The sequence below is a fragment of the Vipera ursinii genome, assembly GCF_947247035.1.
Source record: "Vipera ursinii genome assembly, chromosome: 5".
Taxonomy (NCBI): domain Eukaryota; kingdom Metazoa; phylum Chordata; class Lepidosauria; order Squamata; family Viperidae; genus Vipera; species Vipera ursinii.
Genome location: NC_139518.1, coordinates 40137156 through 40156310, shown reverse-complemented (window position 1 = coordinate 40156310; position 19155 = coordinate 40137156). Strand labels below are relative to the sequence as shown.

The 19155-nt window shown below is 37.9% G+C and overlaps 2 protein-coding genes across 2 annotated transcripts in view; both read right to left on the bottom strand.

Moving 5' to 3' along the window:
- Positions 1–2968, bottom strand: part of TRPM2 (transient receptor potential cation channel subfamily M member 2) — a 44188-nt gene extending 41220 nt beyond the window's left edge. Inside the window, exon 1 of the mRNA XM_083363717.1 lies at positions 2896–2968. The gene's annotated coding sequence lies outside the window, so the exon portion shown is untranslated. The remainder of the gene's footprint in view (positions 1–2895) is intronic.
- A 4864-nt stretch (positions 2969–7832) lies between these two features.
- The window catches only part of PFKL (phosphofructokinase, liver type), a 77376-nt gene continuing 66053 nt past the window's right edge, over positions 7833–19155 (bottom strand). The window contains exon 22 of the mRNA XM_083363721.1: positions 7833–8034. Coding sequence (XP_083219847.1) covers positions 8001–8034 — 34 coding nt within the window. The 3' untranslated portion in view covers positions 7833–8000. The remainder of the gene's footprint in view (positions 8035–19155) is intronic.

Sequence of the window (19155 nt, the reverse complement as noted above, 5' to 3'; positions counted from 1 at the left end):
TCCAGAGGGGGGGAGAGGTGCCCCCGTCTTGGAGAACAGCTTTTATTTCTTTGATTCCGAAGGAAGACCAGGATGCTACTCAAGTTAAAAATTATAGACCGATATCGCTTTTAAATACAGACTATAAGATATTTGCTAAGGTCTTGGCTAATAGACTGATGAGGGTCCTGCAACAGGTGATTCATGGGGATCAAACGGGGTTTATTAGTGGTAGACAAATGAAAAATAATGTGAGACATATAGTTGATGTGTTAGAGTTTCTGGAAAGGCACAACCAGATCTCTGCAGCGCTAATCTTTTTAGATGCTGAAAAGGCTTTTGATCAATTGAATTGGCAATTTTTGTTGAAAGTTTTAGATAAAATGGATTTTGGGGAAAATTTTTTACAGCCGATTAGGGCATTATATCAAAAACAAACTGCCCGAATCATAGTTAACAATAGCTTGACAGCAGCATGTAATATTGAGAAGGGCACAAGGCAAGGGTGTCCGTTATCGCCCTTGTTATTTGTGTTAACATTAGAGATACTATTGACCAAGATTCGGAATTCAGAAAAAATTAAGGGAATTCAAGTTGGAGATCAGGACTATAGATTGAGAGCATTTGCCGATGATCTGGTTGTTACAGTGACCCAGCCAGAGAACTCTGTTGTGGACCTGATGGAGATAATAACACAATATGGGAAAGTTTCTGGATTTAAAGTAAATATACAGAAAACTAAAATTTTGGCTAGAAATATGACAGTTTCACAGAAGGCTCTCTTAGAAGGATTAACTGGATTTGAGATTGTTAAAAGGGTTAAATATCTGGGGGTGATTTTGTCGCCCTCTAATACAAAGCTATATAAAAATAACTATGAAAAATTATGGGGGAAAATTCAAAAAGAATTGGAGAGTTGGCAAAAATTGCAATTGTCTTTGCTGGGACGGATTGCAGCAGTGAAAATGAATGTCCTGCCCAAATTTTTATTTTTATTTCAAATGATACCGATTCTTAAGAAAGATTCTAATTTGGAGGAATGGCAGCGTGGTATCAATAAATTTGTCTGGGCAGGGAAAAAGCCACGAGTTAAACTTAAGATTATGCAGGATACTCGTGAGAGAGGTGGCCTTAAGCTGCCTAATTTGAAATTATATTATGAAGCTGCTGCATTAGTAGGAATAAGCGATTGGATTAATTTGACGCAATTGAGGTTATTAAATCTTGAGGGCCATGATCTGTTGTTTGGCTGGCATGCATATTTGTTGTATGATAAGAAGGTAGATACTGTGTTCAGGATGCATATTTTAAGACAGGCATTGCTGAGAGTTTGGAAGAAGTATAGACATAAGTTAAGCAGCAAGATACCATTGTGGGCAATTCCAAAACACGCAATAGAAAATATACATGCTGGCTTTAAACATGATGTGACTACGTATAAGGAGATTTTAAGTTTGGAAAGGAATATTTGGTGCTTGAAATCATATAGCCTGTTGCGAGAAGAGAAGGTTGTCCAAACTTGGTTTCAATATATTCAGTTACGGGCCAGGTGGAAAGAAGACCAGAAAAATGGATTTACAATGACTGATGAAAATTTGATAAAGCAAATTAGAAACCAGGGACCAGCACATATTAAACGGATATATCTTGCATTGATAGAGATTGATTCAGAAACGGAGCTTGTTAAGGATTGCATGATAAAATGGGCCCAAAACATTCAGGAAGTTATTACAATGGACACGTGGGAGAAGATTTGGGTGAGGAATGTAAAATTTACTCAAGCTCAAAATTTAAGAGAGAACTTTTACAAAATGTTTTATAGATGGCATTTAGATCCCAAAAAGCTTGCAAGTATGTATCCGAAATACCAGCCTAAATGTTGGAGGTGTGGCGATGAAGATGCAACATATTTTCATATATGGTGGACATGTAAGAAGGTTAAGGCTTTTTGGATAAAAGTCTGGTGGAATATGCAGAAGATTTTTAAACGGAGGATAAAGTTTTGTCCGCAATTTTTTTTGTTGGGAATAATTGTTGACGCTACAGTTGTGGACTCTAAGCTGATGTTGAACTTAGTTACGGCAGCAAGACTTTTGATAGGTCAATATTGGAAGAAAGAGGAACTGCCGACTATAGAAGAATGGACTTTAAAGGTTTCCGACCTGGCAGAGATGGCGAAGATTTCAGCCTATTTGAAAGATCATTCGCAAGAACGTTATATTATGGAATGGAGAAAATGGATTGAGTTTATCCAGAACAAGTATAGGGTCAAGAAGTTTTATGTAGCATTCGAATGAGTCTTCTTTCGTTTCTCCTTCTTTTTTATTCTAGCTTTTTTATATATATTTATTATGGTTAAGGTGTGTTTTATCCTATATAAGCTAGAGAGTGATGGATTTTAGAATCTATAGTCTTTAGTATATGGTTGTTTATGATTGCTTTTTTATATACATATACCTTGTATTTAGCTCTGGGAAGTCGGGGGGGGAGGGGGGGTGGAGGGAGGAGGGGAGGGAGGGAGGTTGGGGGGAGGTAGGGGGGGTAGAGGGAGGGGGAAGGGAGGTTTTTTTAATGGAAAACTGTACTTTAAAACTTTTCAATAAAAAAAAAATAGATAAGACATTTTATTTCTTTATTTTTTTCCTCTAAGAGATGAGGAAATATTTTATTTAGTTTTTAAGCAGAATACGTTTTAAGTTAGGTTGGCAATTTTTGACCCTCTGCTGTGTATTTTTTTTAAAACAAATAATTCTAAACTTAGCTCCCCCTTTCCACTTTAATTAATGATTGTGTTTTGTGTGCTTTTAATTATGGTAGACTGTTTTGGGAGCCCATCTGGGCTGAAAGCTAAAATAGTTTAGATAAAGAAATAAAACCTCAACATACCCTGTTAGTTTTGGCCAGTCATTGCTTTACCTGTTGTTTGTACCACTTTGGCAAGCCCCTGACGAAACATATTCTTCAGTCTCATCTTCATGCTGAAATTTTTAGCTCCTCCTGTCACTGATATTAAGAGGTTGGGTATATCAAGCCCCCAGTACTGTGTAATCAACTGGTAAAGTGTTTTTGGAGAAGTGCTGGAAGAGACTCGCACATACTACAAAAAGAAAAGAAAACATAGCAGGAATATATGATCACTATGCAATCATGCCCAGAATCATCTAAGACTCAAGCTGAGCTATGTGGGATTTCTTATTCAAAATTACTTGAGTCTTATGAATCAATGAAATATTGCAAATATATACTGTATAAGGAATATTGATGCAATAGGAGGGGAATCTTCTAAAAAAAGTCCTAGAGAAAACCATTTTATGTTTGCCTGGTCTCCTCATCAGAGGCAACTCTTTACTTTCCACTTTCCCATTTCTGTGAACAAGTCTAAAGGAGGATAAGATATTTCATTCTAATGGGGTTACAAGGAGTTTATAGAACATGCTATTTAAAGATACAATCAAGGAGATTCTAGTTGGGATATGCAGTGCTTTACCACAGATTTAAAAGAAAAGAGTGAATTGGAACAAGCACTGCTGTGGACATAATAGCTTTCAGTAACTCTTTAAAACAGGGTGTCCAGACTTGGCAACTATTTATGACCTGTGGACTACAGCTTCCAGAATTCCCTAGCCATCATAAAAATGGCTGGCTAGGGAATTCTGGGAGTTGATGTCTATTGCTCTTAAAGTTATCAAGGTTGGACACCCTTGCTTTAAAACAAGTGTTCTTTTGTAGGATTGCACAGCAACTGCATGAGTCTGGAACACAATGTATATGCTTTAAGGCAGACATGTCAAACACAAGGCCCGGGGGCCAGATCCGGCTCGCAAAGTGGTTTCATGCGGCCCGTGAAGCCATCCTGGAAACAGTGAGGGAACGGCCCCCACTGCCTTGGCCCTGGCCCAGAGACCCTCCTTCTGCCAGAGACCCTCAGATCTGTCCCACTCCTGCCCAGGCCCCCCCATAGGCACCCTTGATGCGAACGATGTAGAGCTGGCCACGCCCACCCAGTAGGCCATACGCACTCTAGCCACGCCCACCCAGTAGGCCACGCCCACCCAGTAGGCCACGCCCACCCGGCCCCCTGAGGGCAACCGCAATGCTGATGCGGCCCTCAATGAAATTGAGTTTGACACCCCTGCTTTAAGGCATTGCCAATAGGTGCTATGTGAGTGCTGTGAATCTGAAGCACTACATACCATAGACCTAAATTCTAGGTGATCAATCCAGAAATGGTACAAGATATCTGTTATTTATTTTATTTATTTTATTTTAATTCCATTTATATCCCGCCCTTCTCCGAAGACTCAGGGCGGCTTACAAGCTTAGCAGTAGCTTTTGTTGTTGTTGTTTGTTTGTTGTTGGGTCTTATAACTTCAGAAAAGTTCAGAAGTACATAAAGTATCTTTCAGCACTTCTCCAAAAACCCTTTATCAGTAGTACATAAAATTTCAGAAAACCAACTACAGGTAGTCCCTGACTTACAACAGCTCATTTAGTGACCATTCAAAGTTACAACAGCACTGAAAAAAGTGACATGACCATTTCTTTACACTTACAACCATTTGCAGCATCCCCATGGTCACGTGATCAAAATTCAGACGCTTGGCAACTGAGTCACATTTATGACGGTTGCAGTGTCCCAGGTCATGTGATCACCATTTGCAACCTTTTGACAAGCAAAGTCAATGGGGAAGCCAGAGTCACTCAAAAACCCTGTTATTAATTTAATAATTGCAGTGAGTCACTTAGCAACTGTGGCAACAAAGGTCATAAAACAGGGCAAAACTCACTTAACAAATGTCTCACTTAGCAACAGAAATGTTGGGCTCAATTGTGATCATAGGCCTAGGACTACCTGCACATCTTCCTCAAGGGTACACTTTCAATCACATGTTAACTCACCTTCCCAACCTTTTGTCCCAATCCTGTAAAAATAATGTCCCCAAAAGCATCTGTTGGCATTTCCTGGACATGTCTTCTGGGGTCCCATTCCTTCCCTTGGAACATGACAGGTTTTATGGCTTCCTCTAAGTGTTCATCCCTGAGATAGCCACATTCACATGCCACTTTCCTGTAGAAAAGCATAAGTAACAAAAAAATACATATTGAAATTGCTATAATGACATAAATCATATAAAAGAGACATGGAGGTTAGAATAAAGGAGACTCCAAACACTAAAATAAACATAAGCTGAATTCATTGCTGTATATAATACTGCGCTTATGTTGAATACAGTTATTCAAGTACTCCATGCCTACATGACAAATATAGAGGTTGAGAAATACAAGGACATATTTTCACATGTGCGAATAGTTGACATATCCAATGTACTTATAACAATTTTAATTAGAAAGCAAGAATAAAGATAGCAAGTGGCAAGCTGGCTGAGAATTCTGCAAGAGGGAATTCAGAACATCTAGAGGAATCAGAGTATGCAAGATTAACTATTAGAGATCTCTAAACTCCCAATCATTACAAAAATAAACATCAACACTCCTCAATGTGCCTATACTTGGTTTATTTACTTGCATTTCAAATGTTATTTGAGTATTTTATGCATATCAATTTTAATTATTTATACATGTTAGAGCAGACATGTCAAACACAAGGCCCGGGGGCCGGATCAGGCCCGCGAAGTGGTTTCATGCGGCCCCCGAAGCCATCCTGGAAACAGTGAGGGAACGGCCCCCACTGCCTTGGCCCTGGCCCAGAGACCCTCAGATCTGTCCCACTCCTGCCCGGGCCCCCATAGGCACCCTTGATGCGAATGAAGTAGAGCTGACCACAACCACCCAGTAGGCCATATGCACTCTAGCCACGCCCACCCAGTAGGCCACGCCCACCCTGGCCATACCCACCCGGCCCCCTGAGGGCAACCACAATGCTGATGCGGCCCTCAATGAAATTGAATTTGACACCCCTGTGTTAGAGCCTCTTTTCTCTTTTAAAAATAATACCAGATGATTTTTCTAAAACATTCCTTAGCCTTTTAATCATTTCCATTTGACTGAAAATAGTTCAGCATAATCCTTCATCATGTTTTCTCTGAAATTAAATTCATTATCATTCCTTTGTAAAAAGAAGCAATAAGCGTTGCTGTCAACACCAAAAATATCAAAAGCTGCCTCCAATTATATGTTTTGTGGTAATTTTCCACTTGCTGAAATATTGTTGGGATTATGTACAGTATCACAGCATTCAAAATCTTCTCAGTAATGAATCATATCTTTGTCCCAAAATGGCAGTGCTTAACCATCTACATCAGGGGCGTCAAACTCACAACGTCCCATGACGTATTGCGACGTATCATGACTTTTTCTCCATTGGTGGCAATGGGGTGGGCGCGGTTTCAGCATGATGCATCCGGCCCAAGGGCCGGCAGTTTAACACCCCTGATCTACATAATACTTTGCTTCTGTCAATGCAGCCTTTCCCACAAGCATAAGAATGGTTTTGATAACACTGCTTAGGAGAGATATGAGATGCTTTCAACCCAACAGGTTAAATATAGCTTACTGTGTGTAAGCTATTGTTATGTTTGTGTAATTCCAAGTTGCACTTGTTTTTAACCACTGAGTCGTGTCTGACTCTCAGTGACTTTATAGGCAAGTGCTCTCCATGTTACCTTGTCAAGCACAGCTTCTTTCAATTGTTGTATGTTCAACTTTGCATCAGATTTGATGTTATCAATCCAGCATGTTCTTTGTTTGCCTCCTCTTCTTTGTCCACTAACCATTTCCAGGATCATTGCTTTCTCCAATGAATTCATATGCATAACATGGTCAAAGTAAATCAGATGTAGTCTTATGATTTTAGCTTCCAGTCTGGTTTAACTTAAACTATTATTATTTATTTAATAATTAATTCCACAGGTTAAATATACATGGAGCTTTTCAAATGTCCTCACAGTCAACACCATTGGATAGCCCTAATCCTTGTGTTATAAAACAAGATCCCTGCTCACTTTCTCTATCCAGGCATGATTTTATATACAGTACAATACCTCAGCTATGTTTCCCCTTAGCCACCATTTTTCTAAGCTAAAAAGTCCCAATACTCCAGACTTCACTTAGTCTAAACCTCCCTGATAATTTTGGTTGTCCTCTTTTGATGATCTTTTAGGGATAAAGTTAATCAGAGTAGTTTTCTTACCCAGAATCTGACAACTGTGAACTTTCAATAAAATAAACACATTCTTTTTTCTGAATGTTTTCAGGGATCCATAAGCGGAGATTTTCCTGTAGAATGAACAGGGAGCAAAAGATCAGTTCTTACTTAGAAAGAATAAAATCATCTACTTCCCAGAGCAAATTTATTTCTTTACATAAAACACCAGGTATTTTGTGCTGCTTTTTGAGGAAAAATAATTCTAATATTTCTTGCGGTCAATTATTCTTTAAAAGATGAATGTTTATCACATCTAAGGAGAGCAACAAGCATGCAAAGTATAAACTTTATATGGCTAACTACAATATCATTTTATACTCTAGTGCAGACATGTCAAACTCGTGATGTCACATGACGTCGTGCAACGTATCGGAGCTTTTTCGCCATTGCCAGCAATGGGGTTGGCGTGGTTTCCCAATGATGTGTCCAGCCTGTGGGCCGGCAGTTTGACACCCCTGCTCTAGTGGCAACAATGTATTTGAATATCTTCCATATTCTCTTTCTCTCCCCCAGCCTTTTCTGGCCTAAGCTTGTAATTTCCATCCCGTAGTAGGTCAGTCCTCAAACAAACCACCATATAGCTCTTACTTTTTCTTGAACTTGCCTTTTCATTTATGCTAGGAGAGTAGTGAGCCCTGCGCTTGCTACTACTGGAAGGACTGTTGCTTCTTCTGAAGTTGGAAATCATGGTGATATCATAGTAGCTCTCAAGATCAAGAGGATAGCCTTCATCGTAGTGGATTTTATTCTGCTCCATTGGAATTCGCAGACCAGGCCCAGCCATGGCTACATTTGTTAGATCAATCACCAAAGATGTTCAAGTACATTTGGAAGACAAATTCTTGAAAGCACCATTTCAGACTTCATGGACTGCAAATGCTGTATTCTGCCTAGATGTCATAAAACACCAAAAAGACATGTGTTTCTTTTCTTTTTTTAAAAGTCCCCTGGTTGAAGCCTCTCACAAATACCTCATCTTTTAACTTGAGAATTTGGGATATATTTGCCATATTTTTGTGTGTTCAAAGACTTCTGGTTTGGCGTTGGACAAAACGGGTTTAAGAAGCCGGGGCTCCGGCTTCTTAGCCCAATTTCGTTCAGCCCGGTGACCCCAAGGGGTTGGAAAGTTGCCCTGGAGGGGCAACAAAGAAGGAGGGATGCTTCAGGAATCTGGACCAGATGGTGGTCTGTCCGGATAGACTGAAGAAACCCTCCAAAAGGACAGAAGCCCAGCCAGCCCAAATCATCACCAGCCGGAAGAAAAGCGAGCCGCAGTGCTCCACTAAACAGCTGATTGTCAACAGCGTGCTGAAACTGGCTGAGCCTGTTCTTTCACTCCTTTTCCTTTTAGACTTAGAAATGTTGATCCCCGATACAAGAAAATGAAAAATTAGAACAAGCAAATCAAAATCTAGAAGGAGTGGTGGCGATCTTAGAAATGGAGAAAGCAGAACACTATTTAAAATTTCAAAACATTCCTGAAGACAGAGAAGAAAATATAGCAGTTGTGATTATTGATCTCCTGGCAGAGGCTTTGAAAGCAGACCTAGCAGAGATGCAAATGGAGATAGATGAATTCAAGCTATGCAAGGAAATATAAACTACCCAGAGAAGTTCATGTAAGATTTATAAAGACAACAACAAGAGATGAAATACTGAGAAAAGTTAGAGATGAGCCATTACAATACAAGAATAAAGAAATTGTGGTGTTAAAGCAGATCCCCAAGAGAGTAAGAAATACCCGAAGACAATATCACTTCTTAACTACAAAGCTAATTGCAAAGGGCATAAATTTCAGATGGTTAATGCCAGAAGGGATCTTAATCAACTGGAATAATACAAAATACCGATTGGACTCAGTTTGGGAAGCAGAAGACTTTGATGAAAGAAATTAAGCATTCTTAGATGGAGGAGTACAGTAGCGACAAGAGGAGAGAAAAGATCAGAAGCAAACAGAAGAAGCAACTGAAGAAACAACTATATGAACAGTTAAACAGAAAGAGAAACTTGACCAAGAGAGTGAAGTAACTGCCAGAGAACAGAGGACCACAACATCAGCAAACCCCAAATTTAAATAGTCGAAATAGAGAAAGAAAATGGGATTTTTTCAGTGAATATAAATGAACTAAACTCTCCATGAAAAAGAAACATTTTTTAGAAAGCTACAGAAATTAAATATAGATATAATTTGTTTGCAAGAGACACATATAAAAAGACAATATTATAAGCTGTTGGAATATCCAAAAATTGGGAAACTTTACCATGCACCAGCACAACAGAAAAAAAAGAGGTGTAGCTGTATATATTAAAGAGAAATAGACTCTAAAATGATTTATTCAGATGAAGAAGGAAGAATTGTGATGGTAGAAATGTATCTACATAAAAAAACAAACATTGTTGATAGTTATCTACGCACCAAATAATAAACAGGAAGAATTTTATCAAAATCTCCATAGAAAAATAACAGAAATGGAGTATCAAAATGTTTGTTTAGTAGGAGACTTCAATGCAATAGTGGATGGGACACTAGACCAGGGGTCGGCAACCTCGGCTCTTTTATGACTCGTGGACTTCAACTCCCAGAATTCCTGAGCCAGCATAGCTGGCTCAGGAATTCTGGGAGTTGAAGTCCACGAGTCATAAAAGAGCCGAGGTTGCCGACCCCTGCACTAGATTATAAAAGTAGCAAAACAGCAAAAAGTGGAAGAAAAAGATCACAATACACATTTTATTCAAACAGTCATAAATCCTGGTCCAGAATTGACATGATTTGGCTGACATCTGAACTAAGGACAAGTATGCAGGAAATTGAGATTAAAACCAGGTACATGGGCGGATCACAACCCCTTAAAAGTGACCTGGAGAGGAATACTAAAAAAATCAAGATGGACTTTGAACCAATCTATATTAAAAGAAAGAATTTATAGAACTAGTAAAAAAGGAAATGGAGTTTTTCTTCAAAGACAAAAAAAAGAAGATGCAACATTACAAAACATATGGGATACAGCCAAAGCATACTTTAGAAGTATAGCTATAACATACATGGCAAAAAACAAACAAACAGAAAAGACAGCAATATATACCATTAAGAGAAAATTTTGAAAAATTAGAATCAGAACTGCAAAGAAATCCGCAAAAGAAGATTCTGAAAAGAGAAATGGAAACAATAAAACACAAATTAAATTTGTTGGATTCAGAAAAAATAGCACAGCAAATAAAAAGAACAAAACAAAACTTTTTTGAAAATGCAAACAAAGCAGGAAGATGGTTAGCTTATAAACTTAAAAAACAGGAGAAGAAACTGATAAATAATTTAGTAGATGAAAAAGGTTGCCTACAATTTAAAAAGGAAGAAATAAAAAAGATAATTAAATAATATTATAAGAAACTATAAATTCCAAGAGAGAGAATGATTCAATATCTGGAAGAAAATAATCTTCCAAAAATTTCAGAAACCTGTAAGACTATGTTAGAGGAAAAAATAACAATGATGGAAATAACAGAGGCCATAAGAAGACAAAAAAAACGAGAAAACACTGGGGCCAGATGGACTACCAGCAGAATTATATAAAGCTTTACAAGATATATTAAGTGAACCATTGAAAGACATTTGCAATGAACTTTTGTTGGAGGCTAAACTCCCAAATACACGGAGAGAAGCAAATATTACCTTAATACCAAAAGAAGATCCAGATTCGACACAGATAAAAAATTATAGACCTATATCGTTACTAAATGTGGATTATAAAATTTTTACTTCAGTAATGGCAGAGAGACTGAAAAGATTCTTAACTGAATTTATACATTCAGAACAAGATGGGTTTTTTTTTTTTACCAAAAAGACAAATTAAAAATAATTTAAGAGTGATAATGGATATATTGGAGTATTATGAATTACATGCAGGGAAACAACTGGCAGTAATATTTCTAGATGCCTAAAAGGCATTTGATAATGTTTCCTGGCAATTTATGATTCAGCAATTAAAAATAATGGACTTTGGACAGAACTTTATAAATATGATTAAAACAATATACAATAAACAAACAGCGATTGTGAATGGAGATTATACTGAGAATTTTGAGATAAGAAAAGGTACAAGGCAAGGATGTCCATTACCTCCATTATTATTTATTTTGACCTTGGAAGTTCTAAATAGAAATATTAGACAAGATACAGAAATTAAAGGACTAGAAATAAAAGGTGAAACATATAAATTACAAGCATTTGCTGATGATTTGATATTTATTTTAGAAAAAATCTTTGGAGATGATTCCTAAACTACTGGGAAAGAAAGAATAATATGGAAAAATGGCAGGACTGAAAATAAACAGAGAAAAAACCAAAGTAATAGTTAAAAAATCTTACAGATAAACAGAATTCTGTTTTTTAATGTTGCAGCAGGTCAACCTTGACCCCTGGTGATTATATGGATAAATCTCTGCTGTTTTCTTCGCAATATTTGCAGGAATAGTTTGCCAGCACCTTCTGGACACTGGACTGGTACTGGACACATGCATGGCTTCTTTGCCCAAGGGTGAACTAGAATTATAGTCTCCTGTTTTCTAATTCTTAACCATTAAACCAAACTGACTCTGCTATATAATGCTACAATAATTACTGGCTTCAAAGTCAGAGTGTTCTAGCAATAGAACATTAATAGATCATTAATTTGTGGAAGAAGAAAAAACAAGCTCAAACTGAAGCTATTTATTCATTAGCACATTAATGAACGACCCAAAGGTGGTACTAAAGCAACCATTTGTGTATGACCTCATTCTAATCTACAGTATATTTTTAGCTACCTGACCCATATCTGTGAATAAACTGCCAAATTACACCAAAAGGTTTGCCATAGGATATCAGGAAATGTATGAATGATTGTTACTGGTATGTTTTGATTAGGAAAGCCTGTCAGTTTTGAAAAGTTACTTCAAATATTCATTGTACATAAATACTGTATGTTTTGAAACCACTTTGAGCTACAGGAATAAACGTCTTCTGCTTAAGCCAATAGGAGAAAAGTGTTTATCGAACACATTATGTTTCACAAGAACTTTTTAGACAGAGTGTATTTGGCACCCTCATTTATCAAAAAAGTAAAGATCAAATCAAATCTTTATTATACTCATAGTCTAGCATAAACTAAGCATAATTTTAGGGTTGACATCAAGTTTCATTAAACATGTTATATTTTTTTGTTTCATTATGTTCCCCCACTACTGAAATTCATTCAATACAATCAGGAGATTTGACATTTGGATATTTAAATGATTGACATGTGCAATATGCCAGCTGTGCCTAGCTTCTTTCTGAAAGCTTCTTTTTAAAGGCATATCTCCTTATATTATATAGGGCTGTCATTAGTTCCTTGATACGGAAAAAATCAGGTAGATATCCAAAGCTAGTTGCATAATGGCAATTGACTTAGAAAAGTAACTTATACACTGTGATCCATGAAGAAAATAGAAACACAAGTTTATTTCCAATGACATCTGCAGTCACAATGATTCCAAAATGATGCAGGTGCTTGTAACAGCACACACAGGTGATGTCGATATATAAAACTATTATATATTTCCACCCTAAAATCTTGTGGAAGTACTGATGTCATGGTATTTGTGTGATGGCATCATTCCTCTTTGCAGATGTCCATGTTTGTTTCAAATAGTTCATACATAACTTCAGTAAAATACCTCTTTCTTCAGCATTTATCAACTAAACCCCTTTTAGTTAAGACTTCTTACAGCTTGGATTCGACAGACATGGATTTCACAGAAGACAAAAGCATTTTCAGTGCAATTTTCAAAAAACTGAACAGTTTTTAAGTAGTTACTAAACGTAATACTACACTTAAAAATATATTCCATTGAAAAATACATTCTCTCCTGCAGGGAATGATTATTAGGCGGGTGTCAAAGAAACAGCATTTAAGAGTAAGCATAGCAACATGTCAAACACCAATCAAAATAATATGCAATTTTGAAATATTACTCCAAAGTAACTAGGCCATTCAGTCCAATATTACTTGTTCTCATTGGCAGATATCAACAATAGCGGAGCAAAACCTTCTCAGATAAAACATCCTTGTTTTTTGAGTTGGTTAATATTCAGTAAATGCTACAAACACACCAAAAGCTAAATTTGATTAAATTAAATAAAATCTATGCTTGATTGCATAGTCAGCCATTGTTTAGACTAGATTTGGCATTTTTTTTATCTACCTGTCCCAAAGATTTGGGAAAGCCAGAAATTGTTTGATGGTGTTAAAGGAATTGTCAGAGGATGTATGTTGTTTCAAGTAAATCAGCCATTTGCAATTAATTTGACGGTGATTTTGTCAATGCCATTGGTGTTCAAGTGGTGCTCTAGTTGTTATGGGATGTTAGCAAAAAGGTCTGTTTCTATTGATACCACTTTTGCTTTCTTTTGCCACAGCCATTCTATGTCTGTTTGCAGGTCTTTGCATTTTCTGATTTTCTCCAGTTCTTTCTCTTCTATTCGGCTATCTCCAGACACTGCAATGCTCACTATCCAGACTTTTTTCTTTCAATTGTTAAGTCTGAGGTGTTAAGTGGCAAGTTTTTGTCTGTCTGAATTCTAAAGTCCCAGAGCACTCTAACTTTATTTTCTATTATTTTGTCTATTTTGTGGTCCTAAAAATTCTTGCTTGTTGGGCAAATGGTATTTCTTATCATATTTCACCATTGTTGCTACATTATCATGCCACTGTTTATAGTCAACCTGTGTGGTCGTCTTGCAACAGCTAACTAGGTGGTCCACTATTTTTTCAGGTTCTTGGCAGAGCTAGCATTTGTGGTCTATTGGTGTCTTCTCAATTCTGGGTTTGTTTTCAAGGTCTTGTGAAGCCAGAATTAGCCCTCTGGTCTCTTTTGTCTGCTTATAGCCATTTCTGGGTCTTGTTAAGTACTTTGCTTGGTATTTTTTAATGTACTAGCCATGTATCTGTGTTTCCCCGAAAATAAGACCGGGTCTTATATTAATTTTTGCTCCAAAAGACGCATTAGGGCTTATTTTCTGGTTAGATCTTATTTTAGGGGAAATATGATACTAAACGCCTCCATCTGGCTGATGATCTTAACTGGGGCTTATTTTGGGGGAAAGGCTTATATTACAAACATCCTGAAATATCATGCTAGGGCTTATTTTCTGGTTAGCTCTTATTTTGGGGAAAACAGCGGTATCTCCTTAGTTCTTTGGCCCTGATAATCAGGTGTTGCTGCCTGCTCTTCAGCTAATGACAATTTTTTTAATGTATAATATTTTCAATATCCAGCAAAAGCCAACTACTTGCTATCCACTAGTTTATTTTCATTTGCATGGTTCTCAGTATTTATACTAATTTATAACCATACATTCCAAGTAGTCAAGAATTTTGTAAAGTATTTCTGCAGTCATGGCTGAGACACCGCAGTTTTCCCAGTACTATCTAGTTAAATTCATAGCTTAAAACAATTGTTATAACAATGTTAACAATAGTTATGAAAGTGGAATTGTTTATGTTGCATCTTTTAAGATGCCATAACATGGGACAATGTTATCAAAAGAAGCCAAATGGTAGAAGATAATATATTTAATTATTTGTGCCTTGCTGTGGTTTGAACATGGATTATGTTGTACTGCAATACAGAAAAAGTTATGTGTGCCATTTTCAACTGAAAACAATGAAGCTAAAAGCAGACACTGTATGTCTGTCTATTCCATGTTTCACTAGCTTCAGAGAAATATTAGTATGCTTTGTTTTCTTTAAAAAATATTTCAATAATTAGTTTAAGCATAACTGTTGTTATTCAGTTTGGTGATTCTTTAAATCATTAGCTTCAACAAAACCTTCCCTCAAGCATTAAGTTTCATTCAGGCTATAATTTAAAATATTCAAATGATAACACAAAAAAGAAAATACAGCATTAAGTAATCACCAGGAACTAATCTGTACCCTTCAAATCAACAAAAATTTTGTATACTCAAGTAGTATACTATAAGTTAAAATGACATAAAATGAAATTACCTAAACAGTTACCTGGATGCCTGAAATATAATGTTAATACAAAAAGGAAAGCACCCCAGACAAAGCAAGCTAACTGATCTATCAAGCCCATAAATACCAGTGGTTCCCCAGGGTTTCAGACAGAATTATTTCCTTAATTTATTTAGATGCTAGGAATAAGGCCTTCTGCACGCACGCACGCACACACACACACACACACACACACACACACACATTCTGGTACCAAGCTGCAGACCTATTATAAGATCCTGTAATTATTCCAGAGTGGTTTCTTAAAAAACTTAGTTCAACATCGCAGAAGCCAATCTGAATTTTCTTTGTCTTAGCTATATCAGGAACAAGCTCCTTGTGATCATAATGCTAATTTTCTTTAAACACAAGCTGCAAAACCATGCACTTTATGAATGTTATATTAAACACATGCACAAATTTATGCACAACTTAACAGGAGAAAATAAAGAGCACTATTGATTCCACGCAAATTTATGGCCAATAACTCAATGCATGTGCTTATAGGTCCACTTGCATATGCAACACACACAGCAAGCTTTGCTTAAAATGTGATAAGGATTTCTTTTGACCTTGCAATGCAGAATATCTCAGCACAGAAAGAACACTTACTAAGCAATTTTGCACTGTCAGATCAGCCTGGGTCTGACTTACACTAGAATGGCTGAAACCAGTGCTTTTTTTGTAAAAGAAAAAGGTGCCGGAACTCACACGTCATACATCCCGCCTTGCCTACCCTACAAGGTTCCATCCAAAAAAGGTGCCGGAACTCCGTTCTGAGCGTTCTATGAGAAAAAAAGCCCTGGCTGAAACATACATTCCCAGCTTTTGATGCTTCAGGCCACTATCTTAAAATATGCAACAGAAAACAACCCAGATGGCTGTATATATTTTTTCAACAGCATCCTTCCAATCCCAATTTTACTCACATATTCCTTGCCAATTAGTTTTGAAGGACACACATTTGCTTCATGCTGTAAACTCATCACCTTATTGCTGAATAATGCCAAGAGTCCACAGGAGCTTTTCTGAAGTAACTGCAGTTAAAAGGAGGAGGAGGAGGCAGCAATCCAGGGGGCTGCACTTTGCCAGCAAATCACACTGCAGAAGCTTTCCTAGTCATTCACAGAAGCCTGATGGACAGGTCAAGTGAATTGAGTTTCCCAGGCTGAATTGCAAATGACTCGTTTGCTTTGCTTTATAGAGAAAGCAAACTATCTTTGATTCTTTGATTGAACGTCACAAAAAGGTGGCTAAATTCAAATTGTTCTAAGTTGTTCAAATGTAGCTTCTCTCAGAATGATTATAATAAAATTAAATTATGTCCTAAATATGTAAGAAGATGCTCAGGAACAGATTAGCATATAATATGTTCTGGGATAACATTTTTATTCCTTCTTTAGGATGCATTCTCAAAGCTTTCTCCTTTTTCATCTAGTAAACTGATATTTAATAAATTGCATTCCTCCAAAAATACAATTATTTTTGGTATTTAGTAAATTAAAAGGTAAAGTAAAGGTTCCCCCGCACATGCGTGCTAGTCGTTTCCAACTCTAGGGGCCGGTGCTCATCTCCATTTCAAAGCCGAAGAGCCAGGGCTTGTCCAAGGACGTCTCTGTGGTCATGTGGCCGGCATGACTAGACGCCAAAGGTGCACAGAGCACTGTTACCTTCCCACCGTAGTGGTCCCTATTTTATTACTTGCATTTTTATGTGCTTTCAAACTGCTAGGTTGGCAGAAGCTGGGACGAGTAACAGGCACTCACTCTGTTACGTGGCACTCGGGATTCGACCCGCCAAACTGCTGACCTTCTGATCGACAAGCTCAGCGTCCTAACCCACTGAGCCACCGCATCCCTTTTAGTAAATTTTAGTAAATTACTTTCCTCCAAAAATACAATAATAATCTCCACAGGATGAATAACTGTGTTTAGCTTCTTCTGTATAAAAAGAGCAAATCAGCTTGGAAAATAGGACGGGAATGATTCAGGATAGAAAGCAGAAAGACAGACTACTCCTTTAAGACTAACCTCTTAGCATTCTTACCAGAGTTTATTACCCCCACACCCCCACTAGAGTTGACATAAATTGTAATATTTGTTAAGTTGTTTGATTTTGTGATCTTAATATTTGTTTGTTTCTTTATACATAACTCTGCCATAAAAATGTGTGTGTGTGTGTGTGTGTGTGTGTACACACACACACACACACATATATATATACATATACATATAACGAAAACCTCAGAAAACAAATATACATATACACATATATATATCTGCACGTTAGGCAGTTGTTTTAACCTCTAGGCCACAGGCTGATGGGGGCTGATACAGGCAAAAGAAGAAAAAAGACCTATATTTGGGTCAACACAGGGTGTTCAAAAAAAACAAACACTTAAGACATATCTCTTCCCCTAGTCTCGGCAGGCAAAGTGAGAAAGAGCCTGTGGCCTAGAAGTTAAAACAACTGCCTAACACGAAGACAACCCAGGTTTGAATCTCAGAAGGGTGTGCCTGACTGATGAGAGCAAAAAAGCTTGAAATAGCTTGAAATAGCTATATCAGTCTCCCTTTAATTCTTCGTAGGCAAAATCCAAATTTGGTACAAAAAGATTTGGCTCTAGTTTGGGGGCTGATACAGGAAGAAGAAAAAAGACCCATATTTGGCTCAACACAGGGTGTTCAAAAAAACCCACGGGACATGAAGCCACGGGACATGAAATTGATTTTAAAAAAAACCAAAACTATCGCCAAAATTGAACATTTTAACAACAGAATAATCAGAGAAGCCATTGAGATAGAAAAACGCCCCCACAGCATAAACAAACGAGATGATACCTCTCGCCTACCAACCATTTGGAAACCCGCCTTGATTGACAGACGAGTCCCAACCACCAAGAATGATAGACCCAAACTCATGATAACATCACAGGACATCACCACCACACAACCATTCAAAAAGCAAATCCAAAACCACAATGATAACGAGGCACAAACACAAAACAGAAACCTAACTACAGCTGCAACATCAGCCACTTTAAACCCCTCCAAACCACACAATAAGCAAACTGACACCCACTATAAAAACATGGCACTACCACAAACACGAAGCCGAACAAAAGCAGCACAACTCACCAGCTCAGGTCTAAGGCTGGCAGCTGAGACCAGCCCATCCACTCAAAACACACCCCCACCCAATCAGAACACACCCACCATTCAAAACACACTCCCACCCAATCAGAACACACTTACTCCCCCACCCAATCAGAGCACACCTCCACACACAGAACACACCCCCTCTGGCAGTTTAAAAAAAGAGGAACAAACAGCCACATGCTTCTCCCAGAAGAAGGAAGCAGAAGCCACCAGCCTGATGATGACGGATGGGATTCCGTCGAAACGTCGCCCCTACACCTTTAGTTCTACGCGGGGAAAAACCCGAATAACCAAAGATCCATATATATATGTGTGTGTGTGTGTGTGTGTGTGTTTTCTGAGGTTTTCGCAGGTGTTCGTATGTGGATCTTTGGTTATTCGGGTTTTTTCCCGCGTAGAACTAAAGGTGTAGGGGCGACGTTTCGACGGAATCCCATCCGTCATCATCAGGCTGGTGGCTTCTGCTTCCTTCTTCTGGGAGAAGCATGTGGCTGTTTGTTCCTCTTTTTTAAACTGCCAGAGGGGGTGTGTTCTGTGGGTGGTGTGCTCTGATTGGGTGGGGGAATAAGTGTGTTCTGATTGGGTGGGAGTGTGTTTTGAATGGTGGGTGTGTTCTGATTGGGTGGGGGTGTGTTTTGAGTGGATGGGCTGGTCTCAGCTTCCAGCCTTAGACCTGAGCTGGTGAGTTGTGCTGCTTTTGTTCAGCTTCGTGTTTGTGGTGGTGCCATGTTTTTATAGTGGGTGTCAGTTTGCTTATTGTGTGGTTTGGAGGGGTTTAAAGTGGCTGATGTTGCAGCTGTAGTTAGGTTTCTGTTTT